Source organism: Nannospalax galili, unplaced genomic scaffold, assembly GCF_000622305.1.
Source record: "Nannospalax galili isolate Female #2095 unplaced genomic scaffold, S.galili_v1.0 scaffold821, whole genome shotgun sequence".
Taxonomy (NCBI): domain Eukaryota; kingdom Metazoa; phylum Chordata; class Mammalia; order Rodentia; family Spalacidae; genus Nannospalax; species Nannospalax galili.
This window is the reverse complement of record NW_008345684.1, coordinates 687,153-711,311: the sequence shown is the minus strand read 5'-3', so window position 1 is coordinate 711,311 and position 24,159 is coordinate 687,153. Positions and strand designations below refer to the sequence as shown.

Here is a 24,159-nt window from a genome sequence, read left to right as displayed (position 1 = left end):
TTTACTGAATTTTCTAATGTAAAAATTTTATACTACCCTCCTGGATAATTCACAATTTACGTTTGTTTCATTATTAATCCTTTTTATAGGTGAGCAAGAACTTTACAAAAGTCTATTTTAATAAACGTTAATGGAGCATTCTAGTGATAAATAGAAGCCATTTCACACTTTATGTAAATTATATCAAATTTCTTATGCTAATGTTGAAATTTTCTAATGTAAAAATTTTATACTACCCTCCTGGATAATTCACAATTTACGTTTGTTTCATTATTAATCCTTTTTATAGGTGAGCAAGAACTTTACAAAAGTCTATTTTAATAAACGTTAATGGAGCATTCTAGTGATAAATAGAAGCCATTTCACACTTTATGTAAATTATATCAAATTTCTTATGCTAATGTTGATGTTGTTCAGTGACAAACATGACTATCACCAGATGATCTTGGTGAATATTTGAAGTACCTTATAAATCGAATTTATTCATACTAACTTTTATTAATCACTATATACACAAGAATCTTTTTTCTTTTCATTTTTTAAAAAATTAGTGTGAAAATAACACCAATGGAGAAGATAATTTTATCACTGAGAGGTGGCCATGGTGGCACATGCCTTTAATCTCAGCACTTGGGAGGCACAGGCAGGCATATCTCTGTGAGTTCAAAGCCAGCCTGGTGTCTAGAGCGAATCCAGGCCAGCTGCACCTACAGGGAGACCCTGTCTCAAGAAGAATATATATATATATACTCACTGAGAAATAAACATCTTGATTATTCTAGTACACATACACATTTACTTTTGAGGAACAATTTAAATATTTAAGATAAATTTTATCACTAGATGGAATCATCATATTGAAAAAGAAATGTTTATTTCTGCATTGTATTATGTGAATTTTAAATTTAAATATAATTTAATAGATATTTTGTGAAGGTTATATAAACTTTTCCATGTATTATTGATTAGAATAATAAGTCCTCATAACGTGATTCATAAGAAACCCTAAAAACGATATCTTTAATGGGCTGGAGAAATGAGTCAGTGGTTAAAAGCGCTCGCTACTCTTCAGAGAACCTGAATTCAGTTCCCAGCACCTTTGGGTGACTAACAACTAACACTTAATGAATTCCAGGGAATCCAATACTCTCTTCTGGCCTCCATGGGCATTGCCTGACACCAGTACACATACATACATGTAGTCAAAACATTCATACACATAAAATAAAAACAAAACGTATACAAAGTATATTTAAATCTATATCTCTAGATAGGTTGACTAGAGTCAGCAGACGGACAAGCACTGGGGAATGGCTGGGGGTGCCAACCATACAGTGGACAGTAAAAGTAATAGGGATGACAGAGTATATGGGCTCCAGTGTGGGGGAAGGGAGAGGCTATGGAGGTGCCGTTTGGGAAGTGGGTATTTAGATGAATAAGATTGTGTGGGATGTTTTGATATGATATACACACCAAAAAAATCAACAACAACAACAACAAATATATACCAATAAACATTTGCTTACAACTCTTGAAAAATTATGTTTAAATATAGATATTTCAATAATGTGAAAGGTATAGTTTAAACTTAAATTGCATTGAATAGTGTTAATATTTTTTTTAACAATGGGATCTTCTAAAAACCCTGTTTTTTTAAAATGTAAAAAAACTGCAGCTGGGAATATGACTCAGCAGTTAAGAGCACTGATTGTTCATACAGAGGACCCAGGTTTGATTCCCAGTACCCACATGTCAGTTAACAACTGTCCATAACTCCAGTTCCAGGGGATTCAATGTGTTTTCTGACCTCTGCGGGCATTGCTGGAAACAGGTTCACTTATATGCATGCAGGGTATACACTCATACACATAAAAAATATAATAAAAACATTTTTTACATTCATGGTCAGTGTTTTATTCTTTGAAGAATGGTCCTAAAACATCACACCAATAAGGCTGAAAAGTAAAGTTTAAAATAGACAGTGTTATAAAAATCAGTTATAACACATGTAGTGATCGGTCATTCTAAGGAATTTTGATCTTAGAGCTAATGATGCACCCTGTTTAAAATTAAAAAAACTAACATATTATATAAGTGGAATTTTTGCTTAGTACTAGAAAAAGTCAATACTCAATCACCAAACCCATAACAAATATGAATACTTCTTTTGTTTAAATGAAACATCATTCAGCTACTATCCATTAATAACAAAATATTATTTTGAAGCTAAATTTAGGTCTTTTAATATCTATAAACCTGTGGAAAAAGGAAATATTCATTTATAAATCCCTGTTGTTTTTGTAGCTGCTGTTGATTCTGTTTTCCTTCCTAAAATCTATATGAATTTAACAATTTATAGGACTTATCTGAAAATATGAAATATATTTTCCAGGAAAAAGAAAAACATAATATCAGACATTTTCTTATAGCTAATAGGAGTCAATTTCTTCAACAACTATCAGGAAAAGCATTCAAAACTTATTTGAAAACTATTACTTTATAACACATTTATTTGATAAACAATTTAAATATACAAGTTAAATTATCTGTATTTTTGCTTCTTACCGTGGCAGGAACCCTCAATTTCTTCATATCCTATACTGCAGATGCACCTTCCAAGAGGAACCAGCCAATCTCCATCAGCTCCACAGTACAGTTTAGGAGTATCACGCTCTTCAGCACTCTTCACGCAAGAGCCTCGCACTTCAACCAAAGAGGAAGAATCAACCCTTGGGATAGTGTCAGGAAACATGGCCAAGTTCCGAACAGTGAAAGGGCATTTTTTGTAGAAAACACGGACTGAGACCAGGGCAATACATGCCCCAATATCTTGAAAAGCCAAATAAAATCCTTTCCTTTCTATAGGGCCCACTTCACGAATTTCAGTGTTGAGTTTAAGGATGCGATCACCCAAATCCATCTGGGTAAAACTCTCATCAGCAGCAATTGTGTCGATCTTTGTATATTGGTTTGGCTTGAATTTAGTTCCATGGGACTCATCTGATTCTATATAATACAGATTAAATGTTTCCTTGCAAGTTCCCAAGACCCATGGGATACTGTTACAGTCCCTCAGAGTGAACTTCATTTCCACATAAATTTTCTGAGCAGCATCACGGGAAATCCAGTTTGTACGAAGCCAGTTGTTTTGGTTGGGTTCCATGACATTGCATACTTGGTAAGTATGGATGGGCCTATTGTGTTCATCCATTTCAGTGATGGCATCCCACTGTAAAAAAGAACAAAAGAATTGAATGATCATAAAGCCACAGCATATTACAGAAATGACCACTTCAGACTGCTTTAAAAAAAGAAAAAAATGGATTTTTAAAAAGGATACAGATGAAGCTTATAAAGCAATGAGGCAGCATTTTAACTATGAGCCTCTGGTTGAGATCCTGAAACCCCTTTGCTGGTTTCCTGCATTATTTATTTATTTATTTATTTATTTATTTATTTATTTATTATTTATTTATTTATTTTTGTAAATGAGTGCTATGCTTCCATTTATATAAGTGCATCCACGTCATGCAGTGCCTGGTAAATACAGAAGAGAGCATCAGAACTTCTGGAACTGGAATTATGGAAGGTTGTTACCTATCATGTGGGTGTTGGGATCCAAATCCAGGTCTTCTTTAAGAAGAGCCAGTGCTCTTAATGCTGAGCTGTCTTCTCCAGACCCATATTTTGCATTCTTACATTAATTATGTGGCCAAGGACATCTTTAATATTTCAAGTTTCCCTAACTACAAAATGTAATTGATAATAATACCTGCCTTATATGGTTGTTGTACCACATATGCTGTTTATGTAAAGCAGTTAAAATAATTTGTGGGGAATGGGGTTGGAGAGGTGGCACAGTGGGTAAGAACACATAGGCTCCAAGTATTTGGACCCTTGGTCCCAGTTTTTGGTGCTGTTTAGGGAAGGTCATGGAAGCTTTAGGAGGTGTGGCCATGGTGGAGGAAGAAAGTCACTGGAGATCACTTTGAGAGTTCTCAAGCATTGCCAGATTTCCAGTCTCTCACTCTTTCCTTTGCCTGCTTGAAGATGTGATTGATTGTTTTTCTGCTCTAGCCACCTTCTGCTACCATTCCTACATTATGAACTCTTAGGCCTTTGGAAGTGTAAGCCAAATAAACTATTTATTCTATAAGTTCCCTTGGTCATGGTGTTTTATCACTACAATAGAAAAGAAACTAATACATTGACTCCATGAGAAATGTACTCTGGATTTCCCAATTTATCCTCATATTTAATTTGAGATGTGTTTGACAGTAAGACATGAATTACTCATACGGATATTTTGAGATACATAAGGGGCATCCAGTGCTACTTCAAACACTGGCAGATTTTAAGCATTATTAAAGCACTGTTAATATCTAATAAATCACTATTGACAATGACAGTAAGTTTAAGTCACTATGTCCATACATTCTGATAATCAGTTTCCTGTGAATAAAGTGCTTGAGGATGGGACAACTTGACTCTGTAATTAGCAGTTAGCAACAACTGAACAAGAAGATCATTAGTCAAATAGCCAACAGTCTACCATCATGCTATCACCAACCATTTTAAACACTCCATGGATGTGTTGAAAAAAAAAAAAAACACAAAATGATCTCACTGCTGATTGTTCTGTTTACCCCAGGCCGTTTACAAACAATTTGTATCATATTTCTTGCTATCATAAGCCTTCACTAGTGAACTCCAGATGACCTTGCACCTATTTAAACCTAGTCCTAGTCAAGATGGGGAGTACCTCCCCAGGTGTCCTAGCAGAGGAAGGCTGTCACTGGTGCTAAAGAGCTGAGGCTGTGATTGATGCAATTAAAAGTCTACATTCATGTAGGGTGCACTATGATTCGTCCAAATACCCTACTCTGGATAGGAACAAGGTGTTCAGACAAACTAAATGAATATGACACATAACACTCTCCTCTGCCTTTTCCCCTAATGTTGCAGCATTATGTTCAATAAAAGGTTTATCTCTAGTGGTCTTTACTTACCCACATTAGTAGTGTGGTGTTAAAAACAAAGGAATAAGGAGCAGAGACAGCAGAAAGGCAGTGAATGGCTGAGGTAGTGGATCTTAGCAGGCAAGAGGCCACACTGAAAGCAGCAAGCAAGCAGATGGCTACTAGAGAAGAAGCTGGATCCCGAGAGTGACCCAGACCGGAGAAGAAAGGTGGCATAAGAGATGGCAGTAGAGGGAGGCATGCTGAGGGTGAAGAAGAGCCAAAATCTCCAAGGAGATAGGGATGAGAACTTAATTGTAGGCCCTGATCCCTGGAACAGTTTCAGAGAGCTGTCAAGTCTCTTTAGGGCCAAAGGTCTCAGACACTCCAGGCCCAGACTTGTAAGAAGACATCCTAGGTCTATGCAAATGCTGTTAACACTGATGGCTGTTACGGGCTAAGGAATCTCAATACCTACAACTGCTCCTAAGTTGCAGTGCCAGCAACATCCAAAGGACATAGAAACCAGAAGCTTCTGAGGCATGTGTAGCACTATTGCAGTTGTAGAGCAGAGAATCCTGATTACAGACCTGCATAAGGGTTGGATCATTAAACATGCTACCTGGTACCATTGTCACCTCTCTGCTGCTGGCATACACTCAGAAGTACAAAAGCTGCCAAAGAGTAGGACTTAAGAACATCTCTTTGCCCACCCGTGGTTTCTATCTTGATATAGTAAAGGTCCCTGGACACCTGATTAGCAATATTTTGATAGACAGTAAACATAGACAAGACCTTAGGTTAATTAAAGCAATATTTATCATTTTCAGGACATAATAATATAATAGTTAAGCTGTATTTTTATAGTTTAGGTTACAGTAGAGAGATTTTTCTAGTTACTTTCTAGTGCTGTGATAAAAAGAAGACTAAAACCAACTTGGGGAGGAGAGTTTCCTTGGCTTACAGCTCATAGTCCACCATCAAAGGAAGTCAAGTTGGGAACTCAGGACAGGAGGCTGGAGCACAGACACATGGAGGATAGCTGCTTACTGATTTGCTCCTCTGGCTCATGTTCAACCTGTATTCTTATTCAGCACAGAACCATCTCCCCAGGAGTGGTATTGCCACAGTGGGTTTGGCCTTACCACATCATTCAACCATTAAGAAAATGTTCCCCCAGACATGGCCACAAGCCAATCCAATGGAAGGAATTACTCAACTGGGGTTCCCTCCACCCAGGTCTGTCAAGTTGGCACCTGAAGCTATCCATCACAATTGATCCCTTCTCGGCTTGACACACAGATGTATTACTATTAAACCATAACCTTTTCATTTCTTATCCCCAAGATAACATGTCACCATTAATATTACAACATAAACCAGTAAAATTTTGAAAGTCCAACAGTTCTTAAGATACCCAAACACTTTAAAAATTCAGTCTCTTTTAAAAGTCTTTTAAATGTGGGCTCTTGTAAAATTCAAAACAAGTAGTCTTATTTCAAAAGGGAAGAATTGGGCACACTTAAGCAAAAGCAAAGTCCAGTTAGGCCTCCATCATCTACACCTCTTACAACATTATCTTCTGATATTCTGCACAATAGGTCACTGAGCTGCAAGCACTTTTCTAGTCCAAAGCTCAAAAACTTCCACAATCCTCTCAAACATATGGTCAGGCTTGTCACAGCAATACCCCATAATACTACTACCAAATTTTGTTCTAGTTACTTTCTATTGCTGTGATAAAAACTCACCAGTATCAACTTGGGAAGAGAAGGGTTTATTTGGCTTACAGCTCATAGTTCATCATCGAGGGAAGCCCAGGTAGGAACACAGCACAGAAACCTGAAGCACAGATCATGAAATGAACACATGCTCAGAGATAGTATCATCTGCAGTGGGCAAGGCCTTCCCTCACTACTCAACAAGCAATAAAATGCTCCATAGACATGGTCACAGACCTACCTACACAATTTGAGGAAATGCCTCTACTGAGGTTCCCTCTGCCCAGATGTGTCAAGTTGATAGTTGAAGCCATCCAGCACAGAGAAACAATAAAAAATATAAGCAATATGGTAGAAAATAGAGGAATAAGTCAGGAAGATGAGAAGAAAGTTACAATTTTCAGTAGAATTGCTATAGTTATTTTTATTAAGGAAGTTGTAGTTAGGCAATATCTTACAGAAAAAGAAAATTCAAAGAGCAAATAGTAAGTACAAATATCCCAAGGCAAGCATTTAATACAGTTTAGAACAATAAGTATGTTGAAATTTGCCATATTCCCTGAGTTAGATCACTAGATTTTCCTCCCTTTATTTTATGTTAAATATCATCAATCTGACAGTTAATTGCATGGTAATATACTGCTACTCTTCATAAAAGAAATTTAAAAAGATATTTGAGTACCTTGAAATCAGTTGGCATTGGTATTTATATATCTCAACTTGCATAATTTTATGATGCATATTTAGAGTATACTTGAAATTGTGTACTTATAAAATGATTTTTAATAAGTAGCATTCAGGAATCTTTAAAGATTTTTTGAGAAAACATGTTGATCATCAGAGAGTTTACTTCTGTTAGGGTATATTAACAACACATGTTTGCTATAGCAGGTAAGTGTCTTATTTCTTGACACCATACTTCAGTGATTTAGAAAAAGATTAGTTAACACAATTTATTTGTAGTTTCTCATTTTAACTTGTTATGAATCAACTTAAATTAACAGAATTGAGTATAGTATCCAACAGAATTTTTTGACACAAAGTATTTTAATTATCTACTATAAATTTGTACAAATAATTAAATAATGCAGCAGGTAAGTTTAAATCTCCATCAATAAATTCTGTTAAATATCTTGCATAAATTTCAGAGAATATTTTTTCCATAATAATAAGTCCCTTTCAAACAATTTTGTACAATTCATCTATTTCTTGTCAGGATTATGTACACCTGTCATCAAATGAAGACTGATATATTAATCCATCTGTCTAATGCCTTTCATCTTGGCAATACTGAGAGTCTTTTGCTACTCTCATACTTAAAATTAAAAGCAATCTAGAACTTTTGGGTCATTTAAGGTGCCAACAAACACTGTAAATGTATCAAGTATGAGATAGATAATGCAATAAAATCTGAAAAGATCAAAAATGCCCTAAATTCTATGTATTTTATACACAAGGCAACTTCAACAGTACTCAAATACTCATGCAGTGATTATTCTTGCCTTGGATAAATTTCTGATCAGATCTGATGTTGTTTCTAATGGAAGGTATGCTATGGTTGCCTGTACTGCATCTTTTACTGTCCAATGTAAGAGTGGAGAACTTTGTTCCAGGAAATTATGTTTTAACAATTACATTTTTAATCCTTTCAGGTTATATCTCTTTTGGAGTAAAGATATTAATGTGCTGGGTATGGTGATGCACTCTAATCCCAGCACTTAGGAGCAGAGGTAGGCAAATCTCTGTGAGTTCAAAGACAGCCTGGTCTACATAGTGAGTTCCAGTTAAGCTGGGGTTACAGGGAGACTGTAGTGGTTTGAATGAAAACATCCCCCATAGGCTCCAAGTATTTGGACATTTTGTCCCCAGGCGATGGCACTGTTTTGGAGGTTTTAGAAGATGTGGCTATCCTGGAGGAAGCATATCACTAGGGATGAGCTTAGAGAGTTCTTAAGCCTTGCCAGATCTCCAGTTGCTCTCTTGCTTCCTGTGCCTGTGTGATGATGTGAGAGCTTAGCTTCTACTGCTCCTGCTCCAGCCACCTCCAGTTACCAAGCCTCCCCACCATGATGGACTGTAATTCCCCTGGAACCATAAGCTCAAATAAACTCTTCCTCTATAAATTGCTTGGGTCAGTGTTTCCAGCAGAGCAACAGAAAAGTGACCAATACAAAGACCCTGTCTCAAAATGACCAAAAAATATATTAATATGTTCATCAATCAATTCCTAAAATATGAGACTAATACTTAAAATGGTGTTTAGATCATAAGACCCCCCACCTATAGCTGAGGAGCTATTGACAGTTGATATCTGCTAGGAGAGGGAGACTGATTTTTCTTTGGGGGTGTAATCACTGGTATGTTGCCCATACTCCAGGGAAGGGACACACACCAATGGGCACACAGGCAGCACTGATTGGATTTCTGGTTTAGTAAAAAATAAATCAAAGATAGGACATGGAAGGGGGGCATGTTGAAGGAAGATGGGGGGAAGTTGGGGAGAAGAATTTGGCGTAACTATGATAAAACAACATTTGCATATAAATTCTCAAAGAAATAATAATATTGTTTTAAAAATAAGATAAAGCAGTATTTCTTGATTTTGCCATATACAGAAAGTTCCAGAAATGACATTAAAGCAGATATGAGGTTTGGAATTTGGACTTCCAATAAAACATTTCACATAATAGTGAAAATATAGTTGACAGCACATTTCAAAGTAGCAACGGAACACTATCTATAATAAGTATGCTAAGAGTGAGTGTTCATGAATTGACACAGCTTGGAAAACTTGGCTATGAAGGAAGTCCTTGGATTGGACTTTAAAATATTAAAAGATTCAGTAAGGCAACTGAGAATGGTGATTCACTCCTGCTTATAACTCTAGCACCCATGAGGCTGAGGCAGGCACATTTCTAAGCTCAAAACCACCTGGGATACATAGTTTCAGGGCAACTTGGGATACACAGTTATATCTTGTCACAAACTAATTAACTAGCTAGCTAACTATTATTCAGTAAGGCAGAGAAAGTATTAATGTATCAAGCTCATATTCCTATATAGAACAAATATACAACTTATTTTTCTAGGGAAATATTTATATGGGAATAATGCATAAATTACAACATATAGTGTGCATCCAATCTGCCATTCAGTTGCTTATTTGTGTCAGCTGCTTGCTTTTAAAATCGTAGTCATTGAATCAAATACTCTAGCTCCTCTATATAATGTCACAGGTTTTGCATCTGGAATATTTCCCAAAGTCCTCCATGCCAAAAAGAGTTCCTTTCCATCTCTTTTCAGCATTGGGAGATGGTGGAAACCTTAAGAGATGGGATCCGGTAAAAGGAAGTTAGGTCATTGGTGACGGGGGTATTCTAGGGATCTTTGACCCTTCCTCTCTCTACTTTTGTTTCCTAACTGCCTGGAGGTAATCAGCCCTTTCATTACTACTAACATCCTGATGAACAACAATGCTTTAAGCTCAAATGCAATGAAACTATCACCCAGCCATTTCTCTCTATAATCTGATTTTTCATATATTTTGTCATAGCAGCAGAAAATGTTATATAATAATAATTCATTGAATTATAATGTAGAGAGAGCTCATCAAAGTAGAGCATATCATACCTTTTTGCAGAGAAGAATATGCATATTATTTCTGTTTTTATGGTTAGGATATGTGATACAGAGAGTCTTTTCTGCGGTTATTTTGTGAGCAATTTATGTCAAGGAATGAATGGCTAAATGAAAAATAAAGTAATGGATAAATGTTTAGAAACTTGTTCCATGAGACGTTCTGGTTACATAAGAATGTGTGTAGCCCAAAGGATTCATTATTTCATGTGCTGCAAGATCAGCTTAAATATAATGACCTTGAGAAAACTGCTTACCTACTGACTCTTCATTGCTGATGACATCAATCTAACACTAACTAGATACTTTCATTTTCAAGATGTGAGCATGGAATTTAAAAGTAATAAAGTAATCGCCTGGTGTTAGACTAAGGACAAATTCAAAATTTTCTAATTTTATTTTCTACATTTTATGATGTTTTGATATTTCAATAATTCTATGAAAATATTGTACCTCCAAAGGCTGGCAAGTTCTTAAAGAAAGCAATAGGCTTTTTCCCATTGATGGGGAAAGGGAAAGACAATGTCTTACAGGGATAGGACTGTTGCTGGGCCCAGTGAATGAATCAAATGAAGGACATTTGGGAATTCAAAATTAGCTTTTTAAAAAATATTTTATTTATTTTTCTTATTTTATGTATATGAGTATATTACCTGCATGTATGTAAGTGCACTGGGGACATGCAATGCCCATGGAGGTCAGAATAGGGATTTAGATTCCCCTGGAATTGGAGTTACAGATGGTTGTGAGCCACAATGTGGGTGCTGGGAATTGAACATGGGTCCTCTGCAAGAGTGCCCACTGCTCTTAACTGTTCAGACTTTGCTCCAGCCCCCAAATAAGCTTTTAAAATTTAAGAAAATACCATATGGTTTATTTCTAAAACTAATATAGACAGTTGGAAAGCTAATGAACATTTTCCCAGTGAAAGTGATAAATACTGGTAATTTACTTAAAGTACATAGCAGAAGAAAAGATCCATTGCCTTCCAACTAGCATGCTTACCTCTGTATCTCTGGAGAGGAGAGGGGAAAATCATATTCCAGATACCTTGGAACCCTGAATTGCTACAAAGCTGGTCTAACTGAAGAAGGGAAAGAATTAGTAAAAACTGATGTTATGATCAATGTCCATTGTATACTTTCGTGAACATCATCTTATGAAATCCCATCAAATAATTTTAAGATAGAAAACAAACATCCTATAAATGTTTTTTAAAAATCTGTTATCAGGTACCTTGAAAATACAGAATATGAGAGGAAGAATCCTAATAACATTGAAAGCTCAGTAGCTGGACAAATGTTTAGATTTTTTCCTATGTCTTCAATGAATAGTACTTATAGAACTTATTATCTATTTGTTATAAAATCTATTTTCATTCTTCTCTCTCTGTCTAATAACTATATCAATATTTTTAAGTCCTCATTTACTTCTTCCTTAATTTCAAACAGACCCATATATTTGCTAAAAGGAACAGAAATAAGTCTAGAAAATATATTTTTTTTTCTTTGTTGTCCTTCAACATGAGATTATGATAAAGGAAAAATCATCACAGAAAGAATGCAACAAACCTTTGTTTCAGCTACACACTCCAGGACAAAGACAAAATACTGATTTAAATTGTCTAACATCCGATCAATAGATGAATAAGTATATTAATGAAAGGGAATATTTTTCAGCACAAATTGGTAGACACACATGACAAAGGAACAACACATGACAAGTCCATGGTTTCCCGTTTGGTTCTCTACAAAACTTACTCCCAAGTGTTTTGCAGTATATGATTTTAGTGATTTTTTTTTTTTTCTGAGCAACTATATTGAAGTAGGGAAGGGAGCCGGAGAGGAGAAAATCTTCAAGTTCATTCAATGAATGAGAATGGCAGAAAATGAAAAGAAGCTTTGATTTGATAAAGTAACAGAAAGTTCAGCTGTCCCAAATTTTCTTCTTATCTTGCACCAGCCAAATAAGCTACCGGTGTTATATGTACATGGGCATCCTGTTCTGTAACACTGTACTAGAATAATTTGTAAACTCTATGCATATAATATTCTCTATCAAAGGAAAGCTTCTTAAAGGGCCTTCTTATTCTAATTTAATATTTTTCTCAGAACTACTTATTAACTTTGAGTCAATATACTAGCATAAACTTAGAAAATTAGCCCCCTGAATTTGGCTGCCAGGCATGTACTTAACATAAATCTGTTTTTCAAGCAAAATAGCGAAGACTCTGCATTTAAATGATAGCTAGTTTCACAGAATAAAGCAAAGAGCTAAATGTATCCAGTGAAGATGCATTTCCATCTCACTTTGGGCAAACATAAAACTTTTAACTTTTTAATTATAAATCAAAGCTACTTAATTAAAAGGTACAAATTAGTAGTATATCTAGAAGACAACAACTGAGACTAAGATTTATGAATAAATGTGTTATTTTGGTGAATTTCTCATATTAATAGGCCAAGCTATTAAAACAATAAGAATAATTTCCACTAGGAATGAATGCTTCCCCCATTTAAAAAGTTGTCAAATATTCATGAAGATTAAGAATTCTATAATAGAGTCCATTTTCTGTATGCCCAAAGGCCTTAAATCAAAAGACAGGATTTTTACTTAACCAATTAATAACATGTTGCAAATACCATCTTAGAATATTTATAGGATTAATGCATGGAGATGGCAAATACCAATCTTAATTACACTGTCATCTATTAAAAAATACATGAATGCCAAGACATGTTTCACTTGACATCACAAGTACAGAAAGCACAGAAAAACCATATTTTAATAAACTCTTATAAGATAGACAGAATGAAGCTTATGGGCCTGGTTTTATAAATAAGAGAACAGATTTAAAGGAAGGAATTGACTCACTTGAGTTTATAAAAACAAAAATAATCTCCCACAAAACAGCAAAATTAAAACAATGAAAAATGATGCATGTCAAATGAAGGCGTTAAACCCAAATAAATTTCAGTTCAATGTGCCCTCTAGGAGAACAAGGGATTTTACTTGATCCATCATCATTTTGTCATTGCTTGAGATTATAATTGTAGATTCAGTTCTTAATATTTGTTCAAAAAACTGAATAATGAAATGTTTTGACTCTAAGTTAACCAGTTCTGAATATTTTTATTAACTAGAGGCTGGCAACCTGTTGAGTCAAGATTCTAAATGCCATACATGAATGAGAGCTATATGAACATCAGCAATCTCCTAAGTTACTGATCTTATTTTAAAGACAGCAGAATTAGTTGATACAGATAGATCGCGATGTACAGGAGCCTGGCCCACACAAATATGTCCTGGATGACAGGATATCTCCACATGGTTCCAGTTACCAGCCCTAAATGCCTCATATAAAATGCATTAAAGAGCTATATTGAAGTGCATTTTTAACAATGTAATTTTGTTTTTTCTCTCTATATAATATAAACCACTTGGAAACCTCATAAATTTAGTAGAGACAAATGATTTATACCTTTGCCCTCTCACTGGTCAAGTGTTTTCCTAGAGGACAGTAAACTGAAATAATAAGGTAGTCCAAGGAAGCTCCTGGAGAGCAAGTGTCAGCAACCAGAATAAAGCAGTGTGCTTCCACAGACTGCCGTTCCACACAGCGTATGCTTTGGGAGATACCAGCTGCATTTGTCCTAGTGCAATATTCCTAGAGGATAAATTCTTGAGATTGGGTTTGGCTATCCAGTGGATGTCCTCATACATATGATCCGTTAAGAGAGCTTCTAATGCAGACAAATAGTGGGCATGTAAGCTGGGTAAAGAAACACAGTCTGCCAAAGGTTTCCCTGAACCCTTCGCCTCCAGCCTTTGACCAAACTACCAGCATGTAGGTTTGACACATAAAAGAGTCATGGGGATCTCATTCTGGACATCCCTTGGCTCCCTGTACCTTGTAATGTTCATTAAAAGTGTTCAGATGAGATACACAGCACATAGTGTATAAGACAGGTCATTTATTGTAGAGCAGTTGAGCATTACTCTCTAGGGGTGAGCAGACAATGGCTGAAGAACCACTATGCCAGTCTACATTTTAGGTAGGCTTTCTTGTATTTCTAAAGTCTCTAGAACAAGCAGCTTTTTCTGAGGGGTATTTTCCTGTGTAGGTGATTGGCAGCAAGGGGGAAATGGTGTGTCCTTGTTCTATATCAGAACAGAGTGATGGCAATCTTTAGAGGTTTAAACACTTTTCTGTTAGTGACCTTTCAGGCTGTTTAGAATGCTATCTCCTCCTAGGCCCAGAGATATGACTCATCCCATTCTACTAACCATTAATCAGAATCCTAAAGTTTCAGTTCTTGGTTTTACATGCTGACGACCATGAGGGACAAGTCCACCCCCAATGACCTCTAAGCCTGCTACTCTCTAACTGCCTAACAGAAGTCAAAGGAAATTTTCTAAATAGAATTCTAACCATACTCTATCAAGGTAAATTCTTGCTAAATTTGTTCACACATATTTACAGCTTAGTGAAAAGCAGTGTTCTGCTTTGATTTGTGTTGCTGTGATGAAACACTGACCAAAACCATCCTAGCGGGGTGAAAGGGTTGGCTTAGTTTACAGTCCAACACTGAGGGAAATCAGGGCAGAAACTCAAAGCAAAACCTTGGAGGCAGGAACTGAAGCAGAAATCATGGAAGAACACTGCTTACTGGCTTGTATCCCCTGGGATTGCTCAGTTACCTTTCTTATATAGTCCAGACGAACCTATCTAGGAATGACATTGCTCACAGTGGGCTGGACCTTCCTCAGTCAATTAGTAGTCAAACAACTGCCCCACATACCTTTAATCCCAGCATTCAGGAAGCAGGGGCAGGTGGATCTCTGTGAGTTCAGAGTTACATAGTGAGGCCCTGTCTCAAAAAAAGAAAGAAAGAAAGGAAGAAAGAAAGAAAGACAGAAAAAAATGAAAGAAAGAAAGAAAAGAAAGAAAGAAAAAATGAAAAAAAGAAAAGAAAATGTCCCACAGACATGCCTACAGGCCAATGTAATGGAAGAAATTCCTCAGTTGAGATTCCTTCTCCCCAGGTGACTCTAGTTTGTGTCAAGTTGACAAAAAACTAGCTAGTGCAGTTGACCCCTTGTCAACTTGACACAGAAACACAACACTATTTAACCACAAACTTTCCTTTCTTGGTTATCCCCAAGATCTCACATATAAAACATAGTGTAGCTTTAACGAACTGTCCACCAGTCTTTAAAATATTTCAATGCTTTAAAAGTTCATTATCTCTTAAAAGTCCAAATTCTCTCAACTGTGAGCTCCTGTAAACTAAGTTATATATTGCATAGTACAAGAGAGAAGAACCAGGGCACAGTTATAATCAGATCAAAGCAAAGTCCAAATCCATAAATATAAGCAGCTCAGTTCCAACTCAGATCTGGCACTCAATCAAGGTCTTCTGGGCTTCAAAGGGCTTAAGTAGCTCCACTTCTCCACCTCTGCCATGCAGCACGCATAGTTTGTATGGTGGATTCAGGCTCTGTAGCACACCTTGGTGATCATTTCTTTTTTTATTTTATAATTTATTTTATTTATTTAATAACCACATGCTTAGAAGAAGCATTTCATTACAGCTTTAACAGATTTGATAACAATTTCCAGAGAAAATATACATCTCTTTCAAAAGTGGCTATACATTTTTAGGTTCACAGTTGAATTAATACAGTTATATAATAATGAACTCAGTACAAACCCTGTAAGACATAAAATTGAATGAGTTTTTAACCTTTAAAAAAGATCTTCAATTCATTTTAAAATATACAGTTTCCTACAGAAAGACTCATTGTTTTTGCTACTAACGCTTAGATGTTGACACATGTGTCTCTAATCTCTATGTATCTGATTATTACTAGTCACAGTCATTTATGCTTGGATCCTTGGCACCTGAGAATGGATATAAAGTCATCAAGTAAATTTCAATGGTAATGTTTATCACCTCTACTAATTAACATGAAGTTTATTTTTATACTTCCTCCTCAAATACAACTCATTGTTTTTATTTGTTGATTTTTGTGTATATATTATACAGAACATCCCAAACAATCTTATTCAGCTATACATCCATTTCCCAAATGGCACCCTCCCATAGCTTCCCTGCCCCACTGGAGCCCATATACTCTGTCATCCCTGTTACTGTCCACTGTGTTGTCAGCACCCCAGTCATTCCCAGTGCTTGTCCATCTGCTGAATATAGTCAGCCTATCTAGAGATATTTGTTTTAGGAAGGTCAGCTGTTCCTCATCTAGCAGCAATCAGTTGTCAATATTCCTTTAGATAAGATTGGGGTATGCTGTTCATTTTCCCAGTTCTATGCTGGGTTCCTGTTTGCGAGTCTCTTGGGCCATCCCGGGCACAACTCAAAGGAAGGTATTTCCTGTATGGGATTGTTTCTTGTTATGTAGCCTTTAGCTATACATATGGACTCTCACAAAATTATATTGACCCCTTTAATCTTTGGTTATACTTTCCTTTTGGGTGTTTAAGACCATACAGTTGGCCCAGATAAACCAATTTATTTTTGTCCTCAAGGCCATTTGAGGTTCTGTTCCTCAGGGGTCACATGGGCTTGGGAGGAGCTCCTGTATCCTTTCTTTTTCCAGTTCTGTCTATGTGAAGATAACTCAAAGTCCTGCTCAACAATGGCTGGCATTGCTTGGAAGCATAGAGGAAGTGTTTCCTCTGTGTTGACCCTCCTCTTTGTAGACTGGACACAGGTTCAAGTCCATCTCATTGGGTCTCCTTGGCCTCTTTGATCAAGAGGACAGGCGACTCACCACAGTTATAGGACATTTTGAGTGATGCTCATAATCCCCTGGAACTTAGCCTAGGAGTGCAAAGAGCAAAAACTGTCCTTTATTTCCCTTTGACTAAATTAGCATAGGCCTCAAAGTATGGCTGCTTAATATCCAAGGAGGTTAATTCCACCAGTATGGTATTTTTAATTACCACATGCCATGTCTATAAAGCTTGGACAAAGACCAAATATTCTCAGATAAACCTTACCTAGACATATGTTCCTTGATCTAGTATGTATAAGTTGTCAGTAGGTTTTTGACTAATATGGTTCCCTCTGGTTTTCAAAAATAGCTAGGCATTATTTATCTCTCACATTATCTAACTCTTCCACAATGGTATCCCCATTTAAGGTGCCACCCAAAATATTAAAGATATCTGCAATGATAATTTTAATCTTTAAAGAAAGAGATTGAAGAAGACATCAGAAGATGGAAGGACCTCTGTGGCCTAAATTCTCTCTGGGTCTCCTGAGAGATCATACAAACCATATAATATATTTTATGTGAGTTTATTAACTTACAAAGGAATGAGACCCTGTTCCTAGCCTCTGGCCAACGCAATTCACAGCCTGCCTTATCAGACAGTGCCACGCCTATAGCCACCCCCCTCACTAGCATTCACTCATGCCTCTGGGGCCAGCAATCTCGCCCCAGGTCCACAGGGACTCAGTCCATTCTGCCTTTGAGTTGCTGCATTGGCTGCGAGTTTCCTACACCATCATGCTCTACCAGTGGCTCCTGGCTTCCATCCCAAGATGGCTCCCAGCTTCCCTTCCTCATTCCTGCTCCATGTCAGGCCCTGCCCATTAGAGGAACCAGCCAATCTGGAGACAACCTCCCATGCTCATAGACTGGAAGAATTAATATTGTGAAAATAACCATCCTACCAAAAGCTATTTATAGATTCAATGCGATGCCAATCAAAATCCCCATGACATTTTTCACAGAATTGGAAAACACTATCCTAAGATTCATGTGGATGCACAAAAGACCTCAGATAGCCAAGCAACCCTAAGCAGTAAGAGCAATTCATGGGGGAATACTATACAAGATTTTAAACTGTGTTTCAGAGCTATAGAATTAAAAACAACATGGTACTGGCACAAAAATAGACCCCTAGATCAATGGAACAAATTTGAAGACCCAAATACGAGTACATGCTATTTCAGCCACCTGATATTTGACAAACAGGCCAAGAATATTCACTGAAGGAATGACAGCATGTTCAGCAAATGGTGCTGGCAAAACTAGATTTCTACCAGAATGAAACTAAACCCCTATCTTTCACCTTGCACAAAAGTCAATCCTAAATGGGTTAAAAGCCTCAATAAGAAGCCTGAAACTCTGAAACTATTAGAAGAAAACTTTGGCAATAACCTACAAGATATAGGGGTAGGAAAGGATTTTCTAAATTGGACATCAACTGCTCAGGAAACAAGGCCCAGAATCAACAAATGGGACCTCATTAAACTCAAAAGCCTCTGTACATCAAAAGAGACAACCAGGGAATTGAAAAGAAAACCCACAGAATGGTGGAAAATCTTCACCAACAACACATCTGATAGAGGTTTAACATCCAGAATATATAACGAACTCAAAAAACAAAAATCAAGAAAGGAAATAACTCATTTAAAAGATGGGCTAAGGAGCTGAACACAGAGTTCTCAAAAGAAGAAATAAAGATGGCTAAGAAGCATCTTAAAAGATGTTTAACATCACTAGCAATTAGAGAAATGCAAATTAAAATCACTGTAAGATTTCATCTGACCCCAGTCAGACTGGCTAAGATCAAGAGAACAAATGATAGCAAATGTTAGAGAGGATGTGGGGAAAGGGGAACACTCATCCACTGCTGGCGAGTCTGCAAATTTGTTCAACCCCTATGGAAAGCAGTGTGGAGAACTCTTAAATGAACCTACCATTTGACCCAGTTATACCACTCCTTGGCATATACCCAAAGAGCTCATCCTATTGCAGAGATGCTTGTACACCCATGTTTGTTGCTGCTGTTTTCACAATAGCGTAGAGATGGAAGCAACCTAAGTGTCCCTCTACTGACAAGTGGATAATGAAAATGTGGTTCATTTATATGATGGAATTTTACTCAGCAGTAAAGAAAGATTAAATCATGAAATTTGCAGGTACATGGATGGAACTAGAAACTGTTATACAAAGTGAAGTAACACAGACTCAGCAAATAATAATAATAATAATAATAATAATGACATATGTTCTCCCTCATATGTGGATCCAGCACGAAACCTGATAAGTGGGTATATATCTAGGTATAACTACAGGGACCAGGATAAAGAAAAGGAACCAGGGAGGTAAAGGGAAAAATAATAATCTGAAAGAGACAGTAGAAAACAGGTATTCACAAGGGAGAGATGGATAAAAATGGGGTTATCTTAAGGGGAAGGGGGAGGGAAAGTTATACAAAGAAACTAGGGGTTAAAGGGAAAGAAGGAGCTCAAGAGAGGTGGGACCATAGGAGAATGGTAATATTAAGGGAATATACAATTTTTGTATGATAATCTAGGTTTAAAAGTCTGCCTCTGGGTGTGTATGGGGGGGGTTAAGATAGAGTAGAGAGGAGGGATAAGGGTATAAAAATATTTTTCTTTGTCAGCAAAGTAAACTGAGCAGGTGATATACTACCCAGGAAACTAAGGAGGCATTCTTTAATAAAGAGTAACTTTAATATAAAAAGACTATTTACAAATCCAGCGAGATCATGTCTTTGCTGTAAACATGAATGAAGTTCATTGTTCAGTCTGAATAATTTTCTATTTTAAAAAAACATGGTTTCAGTATAACAAATTATGAATTGTTAATTCCTGCAAACATCAAATATGAAGTAAATGAATATTCAAATTGTTCATGTTAATGCAAAGGGGGACATAAAACCTCTTGAGAATGTCATATTCTGTACTCACTGCAGAAGAAAATGACTAATAAGAAAATATTTAAGGCCATTAAATACTGCCGATGCCTGGAGATGCAGGTCTTTGTAAGAGAACTTTCCTAGTGTTTGGAAGACTTTGGATACAAACTTAAGTGACCCCGACCAAAAATCTTAAAAAGTTTAAGTGCTACTGAAAAACATAACATACAGATCAATGTATCTTCTTTTTTTCATTTGTGTGTATGTGGTTTTTTTTTTTTTTTTTTTTTTTTTTTTTGCGATATGGGAGTGACCTGGTGGCTATTAGGAGTTCAGAGGACAACATGCTGGAGTCTGTTCTCTCTTTCCACCTTGTGGGTCCCAGGGACTGAACCTTCAAACCTATGTTTGGGTGACAAGTGCTTTTACTCACTGAGCCATTTCACTGGCCCAGATCATCATATCTAGATTTGTTAAAAGAGAAACTATTATATGCCACAACAGGAAAAGGTTGGTGAAATATCAGGATGAGTAGATAATTTCATGTAAAAATTTCAAAGATAGTTATTTTTTACTGTAGACATGTACTATACAAATAAGATTGCAAATGATGTTTTAGGGTGAAACAATGATTCTCAGCCTATGATTTTAGACCACAGTGTAGCACATGAATGTTGCTTTAGTGCTTCACAGATATTTCTTTTGACTTGGTTGTTCAAAATATATTAGAAGTCCATAATTCAATTAAACTCATTAATTAATTTGGGACTAATTTCATGAGAATTATTTTTATTAGATGAAAGCTTGATTAACATAAGAATCCAATATATGAAAATATATCTCTTCCTAAGTATTGTGAAAAGGCAGCAAAAAACATCTCTGTAGTCAGACATCTAGTCATTTGGTTTTAGCTAAGGAAAGGTATAGGTGAGTCATATGATAGACACATTTACTGTACAGTAGACTAGCAAGACCTGAAAAATCACAAGACCAGTTGATACGCCAATAGAGAGGGGAAAATTTCATGGGGTTTCACTTCTAGAGGAAGAACTACAGGCAATCAATCAATTCTGAGACAAAGAGAAATCTATTTTCTACAATGACTAGCTCTCTGATAGACTATCTAATTCCAAGTGGTCAACCCAAGACATGTACACATGAGCAACACTGTACATGACATATAATGTGTATTTAAATCTCTATTATTATCTATCAATAATAATAAGAGGCAAGGACAAGAAATTCAAACAGAGTGGGGGCCTGGGGGATTTTGGAGTGTGGAGTAGTTGGTATAAATAATGCAAATATAACACTCATGTATGAAATACTGAAAAATCAACAAAAAAATAGAAAATACATCTCTACTTGAATGGCTTCTGAGTGCTGGCTCCTTTAATTGACTGAAAGAAGAAATGATATGTGCTACATATGAAAATATGACTCAAAATCATGAAAGGGTACACTAATAAATATAGTGAGGTATATTTGCACTGAGCAATTCTTCAGAAAAGTTCAAAAACTTTTCGTAGACATCATTCTGATAATAAATCTGTGATACTGACTTCTACTTGAAAAAAATGGAATTTTTGGATAAATTATTTTTTAAACTGATGTAATAAATTAGGAATTTCTCTATTACAATTTCAATAATCTCACAAGTTATTAAGCACACAGACTAAGTTTAAATGGGCTATATTCTTTCTGTAAATGTGTTTTAAACTATGGTCTGGAATCTTTTTGGTATATACTCAGGGGTGGTGTTATAGTTAAGTAGTATGGTAGTCCTTTTTTATTTTACTTATTTACTTTTTAAACCAAGATTTTTTTTCTTCATTTTTTTTGTCTTTTTGAGACAGGGTCTCCTTGTAGCCCCAGCTGTCCTGGAACTCACTATGTAGAGCGGGCTGGCCTCAAACTCACAAAGATCTGCCTGCCTCTGCCTCCTAAGTGCTGGGATTAAAGGAATACACCACCACACCAGAATAATTGCATAGCCATTGCACCCATGTCGTGCAATGCCCCCAGATCAGAAGAGGCTGTCGGATCCCCTGGAACTGGAGTTATGGACAGTTGTTAGTTGCCATGTGGGTACTAGGATTCAAGCCCAGGTCTTCTGCAAGAACAGTCAGTGTTCTTAACTGCTGAGCTATCTCTCCAGTCTCAGTAATATTTTTATTTTTGAATTTTTGTGTATTTCATACAGAACATCTCAGTCAATCTTAATCATATTTTACCCCCTTCTCCACTGGAACCCTCCCATAGCCCACCCCAAAGCCCCACTGGAGTTCATGCATTCTGTCATTTGTCTTAAGGCCAAAATAGTGTCCCCAGACTTCCCTCAGTGCAACTCCTCTACTGAGGAGTTGCTCAAGCTGTAGAGGAGTCAAGGCTCAGTGGGCTGGATCAGACTCACCAGGGAAGAAGGCTGTTCTGGGGAATTCAGGGCAAGTTTGGGGTTGGGCAGCCTCTGAACTCTCTAATGAACTAGTATGAAAAATTGAGGTGGTCTGAGAGAAGGCGATCAGGACACAATGGACAGGTCAGACTAAGAGGGTAGCCCAGGGATCTGGGGTGCTGTGAGCAAAAGCAATCCTGTGCCCAAGGCTAGAAGGAGAACAGGATGTGGGGGCAAGGAGATTGGAGATGCTCAGGCTGTAGGGAAGTCCCTACTTTTATTTTTTTAAGAAACTTCCATTCACAACAGTGAAAAAGGGTTTCTTGTCACACATCCTTGGCAAAAATGGTTGTTATATTTAAAAATATATTGAATTTATTGAATTTTATACAACATATTTTGATAATTTTAGGCACCTTCCCCTGGTTTTCAGATTTTCTTTTTTTAATATTATCTTTCCTGACTGTGGTGAAGTGGTCAACCCAAAGGAGTTTTAAATTTCATTTCATTGATGGCCCCTGATGTTGATAATTCTGCCCGGTAAAGTATTCTGGGTTGGAATCTATGGTCATTTAGAACTGGGAATACTTTTTTCCAGGCTTTTCATAGTTTACATTGAAATGTCAACTGTAATTCTTAAGGATTTTCCTTTATATGTGACTTGTTTTCATTTTGCAGTTTTCGGTATTCTCTCTTTGTCCTATACATTTAGTATTTTTACCATGATATGCTATGGTTAGTTCCTTTTCTGGTCTATTTGGTGTTCTATGTGCTTCTTGTATTTATATGATCATGCCTTTCTTGAATTTTGAGAAATTTTCTTCTACAATCCTGTTGAAGATCTTGTCAATACCATTATCCGGAGATTCTTCTTCTTCTAGTCTGGAAAGAATCCCATGCTCTCAGGCTTCCTCCTAAGGTCTGGGCACCTCTAGTCAGCAGGCACAATACAATTTCCGAAGCTAGTTAGGCAGAGGCTAGAGTCAGACACTCTCAGGCAATCTGCCAAAGTCTAGGCCCCTACTAAAATGCAGGGAAACCTAGCCCTGCAGCCGTGGGAGGGGCTTCAGATGATACCAGTGAAGGGGGATGGGTATGGTGAGATTTGGGGAGCTCAAAAATATATTTCGTTATGAGGGTAGTTCAGAGATCTGGGGGGCTAAGGGCAAAAGGGGCCTGTACGCAACGCTAGAAAGAACAGGATGTGGGAGCCAGGAGACTCGAGTTGCTCAGGTTACAGAGGAGTCTAGGAACAGTGGCCAGATCAGACTTAGAGGGAAGAAGGCTGCTCTGGGGAATTCAAGGAAAGTTGTGGGTGTGGACAGCCTGTGAAGGCTTTAACAAACTAGTCTGAAAAAATTGAGCCGGTCTGAGAACAGAGGATCGGGATACAATGGACAGGTCAGACTAAAAGGGTAGCCCAGAGATCTGGGGTGCTAATGATTAGAAGGAAAACAGGATGTGGGTGCAGGGAGATTGGAGATGCTCAGGCCGTAGGGAAGTCCCTATTTTTATTTTTATAGAAACTTAGCATTCACAACCGTGAAAAAGGGTTCCTCTTCTCCACATCCTTGTTAACATTAGTTGTCAGATTAAAAAAATATATATATTGAATTTCTTTGAGTTTCTTACAACATATTTTTAAATTATTTATTTAATAACCACATGATTAGAAGAAGCACCCCATTACAGCTTTAACATATTCAATAACAATTTCCAGAGCAAGACTACTTCTCTTTCAAAAGTGGC

At 36.8% G+C, this 24,159-nt stretch overlaps 1 protein-coding gene across 1 annotated transcript in view; it reads right to left on the bottom strand.

Annotated features, from left to right (window-relative positions):
* Window positions 1-24,159, bottom strand: part of Epha6 (EPH receptor A6) — a 1,087,127-nt gene that overhangs the window by 892,371 nt on the left and 170,597 nt on the right. Inside the window, exon 3 of the mRNA XM_008841732.1 lies at window positions 2,566-3,229. Coding sequence (XP_008839954.1) covers window positions 2,566-3,229 — 664 coding nt within the window. The remainder of the gene's footprint in view (window positions 1-2,565; window positions 3,230-24,159) is intronic.